We start from the raw sequence: 2,825 nt of genomic DNA on the forward strand, positions 1-2,825 counted from the left end.
TGGCCTTGTGCCCGTGCCGCCGCGCTGCCTCTGCCTTCCCGACGACCTCCCACCTGGGGCAGGAAGGCAACATGGCACCCAAGGTAGAGGTAAGCTCTCCCATGCCTGGTCTGCTGTGACCAGATGCAGATTTTGGGCAAGTCATCAACTAACCAGGTCCTGATTTCTTCATCTGCAGAAAGATGATTTTAATGGCAACGTGCTCACTTGCCAGTGCTTTCGGAGAACCAGTGATGTCACACACTATGACGCTTATCTGCCCCTCCTTGCACAGCCCACCTCCTTCCTCCAGGGCTTCCTGCACCAGTCAGACCTGCACCTGCTCCTGGCCTGCTCGCTGCTGACCACTTCCTCTGTGTATGTTGGTTCTATCGGCCACTTAAACCCAAAGGCCAGCTCACTGGCTGTCCATCAGCCACTACCTCCTCACAGCCACCTTCCTGTATGCTTATAGCCTCTGGGACTCACCAGCTTTTCTCCTACACCTGCTAGCTGCCACGCGGAAGAGCAGGGCCCTTGCCTCACTCCTGTCTGTATCACCTGCACAAGTCTGGCGCATAGCGGAGCCTGCTGAACAAACCTCACACTGAGCACCCAGGAGGCGTTCAGCCAGGGCTTGATGGATTACAAATGTGGACTCCAACCATCCAGAGTGAGCTCCATGCTGCACGAACACTGCCAAGAGAACGTGTTAGGGGAACGGCAAGGGCCAGAGCAATCCAAAGACCTCTGTTGTGGCAGTTATTCATCAAACTCTGCACAAACATGCAGGACAGAGGTCAGACACATTTGGCTAGAAAACGCCTGTTGTCTTCCAGCTCTTTCCTAACCCAAACACTACTACAGCACAATGGAAGGGCTCCTTTCAGCCAAGACTGGTTGCTCCTTACCACTGAGTGTGAGAAAGCACCAGTTCTAGATCAAACACTCCTACCTCCCACCACTTACGCTAAATGTAAGAGGGGCTAACATCTGTACCTCCCAGTGTCACCCTCACCAAGAGCAAGAGTGAGAGGGAGAGCGAGAGGGGGGGAGGGGGAGGGAGAGAGGTGGAGGAGGAGGAAAGAGAGAGAGAGAGAGAGAGAGAGAGAGAGAGAGAGAGAGAGAGATTTCTGTCTACACAGAGAAAGCGGGAGTTCTGATGGGGCTCTTTTGCCTTTCCTCAAGTGAAATGGAAGGTCAGGCCAGTCAAGACTACCATCTGCCCTGTTCTTCACTAGGGGCAATTTTGGCACCAGAAGCCCATTTAGCCATTCTGGAGACTCTTTTGGATGTCCTACTGGGGGGACAAGGGACATACTGATGGCACGGAGAGGAAGGAGCTAGGAACACTGCTAGACATTCTCCAATGCACAGGACTGCTTGTCCCCCAACAAATGATTACCCAACCCAAGGCATCAAGAGTGCCAAGAGACCCTATGACCCTGTTCTAGGGTAATAGAGTTCCGAAGTCCTGACGGTTTTCCTCCCCATCTGTCCTTGCTGCCCTTTCTGGACCCAAACCTGGGAAGTCCTGCCCCGCCCCCTTCTGCCCCCGGCACACATACAAACCTTGCAATGCCGGTGGACAGGATGGCGGTGGAGGTCTTCAGTTCCTCATAGAGGTCTGCGCCATTCAGGGGGAAAGCGGAGAACTGAGCCAGCAGCACCCGCCGCAGGGCAACCAGGGCCTGCCAGAGGGGCGACACTCAGGCTCCGAGGGGTCTCGCAAGGCAGCCCCGGGTCTACTGAGACCCACCTCCACCTCCTATCCCATCTGCGCTAAGGTTTAGGGAGGGACATCTGAAGACGCACACCTGAAGACGCGCAGGTATGGGCCGTGTAGCCCACAAGCTCACCTTGTAAGACAAACCACACTTCTGGGCCACCTCCTCCAGGTCTGCTGCGGCCAGGTCCACCACTAAATACGAGACGCGTGGAGCTGACAGGCAGCGAGGGCAGCCTGGGCTTCCCACGGGGGCTTTTCCTGCTCTGTGCAACAGGGTATGCACCCCACAGCACACGGCAGGGGTCCTCCCATCCCCGGGATTTGGCTCCCGCACTCCCGGCCTCCCCAGCCGGCCCCCCAGGGGGTGTGGGCCTCCTGCGAGTGGGGTCACCTGTCTTGATCCCGTGGCTCCGCAGAAGCTGGACCATCTCCTCGGTGAGGCCCGGGCACAGTCCGGCCCTCAGCATGCCCATGCTTCCTGTGGGCCGCCGACAGCCCCGGGCAGGCCCGATCAGAGTCCCCCGTCACCTGGGCATCCTCGGGGTCCCCTCCAGGCGGCCCTGCGCGCGCCTTTCTGGAGAGGATCCTGGAGCGTGGGCTACGGGAGGAGGTGGCGGAAGAGGTTGGGGTGACCACCCGACACCCGACCTCCGACCTGCCGGAACCCGCCCGGCCTCGGGGGACCTGGGCCGCCCGGAGCGGCGGCGCCAAGCCCGCGCTTCCGGGTTCCGGGCTCCCGCGCGCCGTGTGGCCCTGGCCTGCAGCGCCATCTGCTGGCAGTTCTTGCGAAACCCCGGCGGCCGGGTCTGCGGGACCGCGGCTGAGGCCCTGCGACAGCGCCCCGTGCTCCGCCGACCACCGCGTCCGCGGCCGCATTGGCCTCTGCTTTCTTCCTTGACTCCAAAGCCAACCTTGCGCTTGCCAGGGAAGCGCTTATTCCACTGAGCCATCTCCCTAGCCACTAAGGCCAACTTTCTAATGAGCTGCCTGTGTGCCAGCCTCGTTCCAAATGCTGGGGACAAAAATTAATTTTAGTGGAGGGAAAGTATCCTTCAATATACGGAACACAATTTTGAAAAGTCTTTTTTCTTTTTTTAATTTTACCACATCCACTGAT

The 2,825-nt window shown here is 58.6% G+C and overlaps 1 protein-coding gene across 1 annotated transcript in view; it reads right to left on the reverse strand.

Annotated features, from left to right (window-relative positions):
• The window catches only part of Rad51d (RAD51 paralog D), a gene marked incomplete at its 3' end in the record, with an annotated part of 25,529 nt that extends 23,123 nt beyond the window's left edge, over positions 1–2,406 (reverse strand). Inside the window, exons 1-3 of the mRNA XM_023719858.1 lie at positions 2,100–2,406; positions 1,839–1,900; positions 1,552–1,670 (exon numbers count right to left, since the gene is read on the reverse strand). Coding sequence (XP_023575626.1) covers positions 1,552–1,670; positions 1,839–1,900; positions 2,100–2,181 — 263 coding nt within the window. The remainder of the gene's footprint in view (positions 1–1,551; positions 1,671–1,838; positions 1,901–2,099) is intronic.
• Between the last annotated feature and the right edge of the window lie 419 nt (positions 2,407–2,825).

This window comes from Octodon degus, unplaced genomic scaffold, assembly GCF_000260255.1.
Source record: "Octodon degus isolate 3935 unplaced genomic scaffold, OctDeg1.0 scaffold00072, whole genome shotgun sequence".
Lineage (NCBI taxonomy): Eukaryota > Metazoa > Chordata > Mammalia > Rodentia > Octodontidae > Octodon > Octodon degus.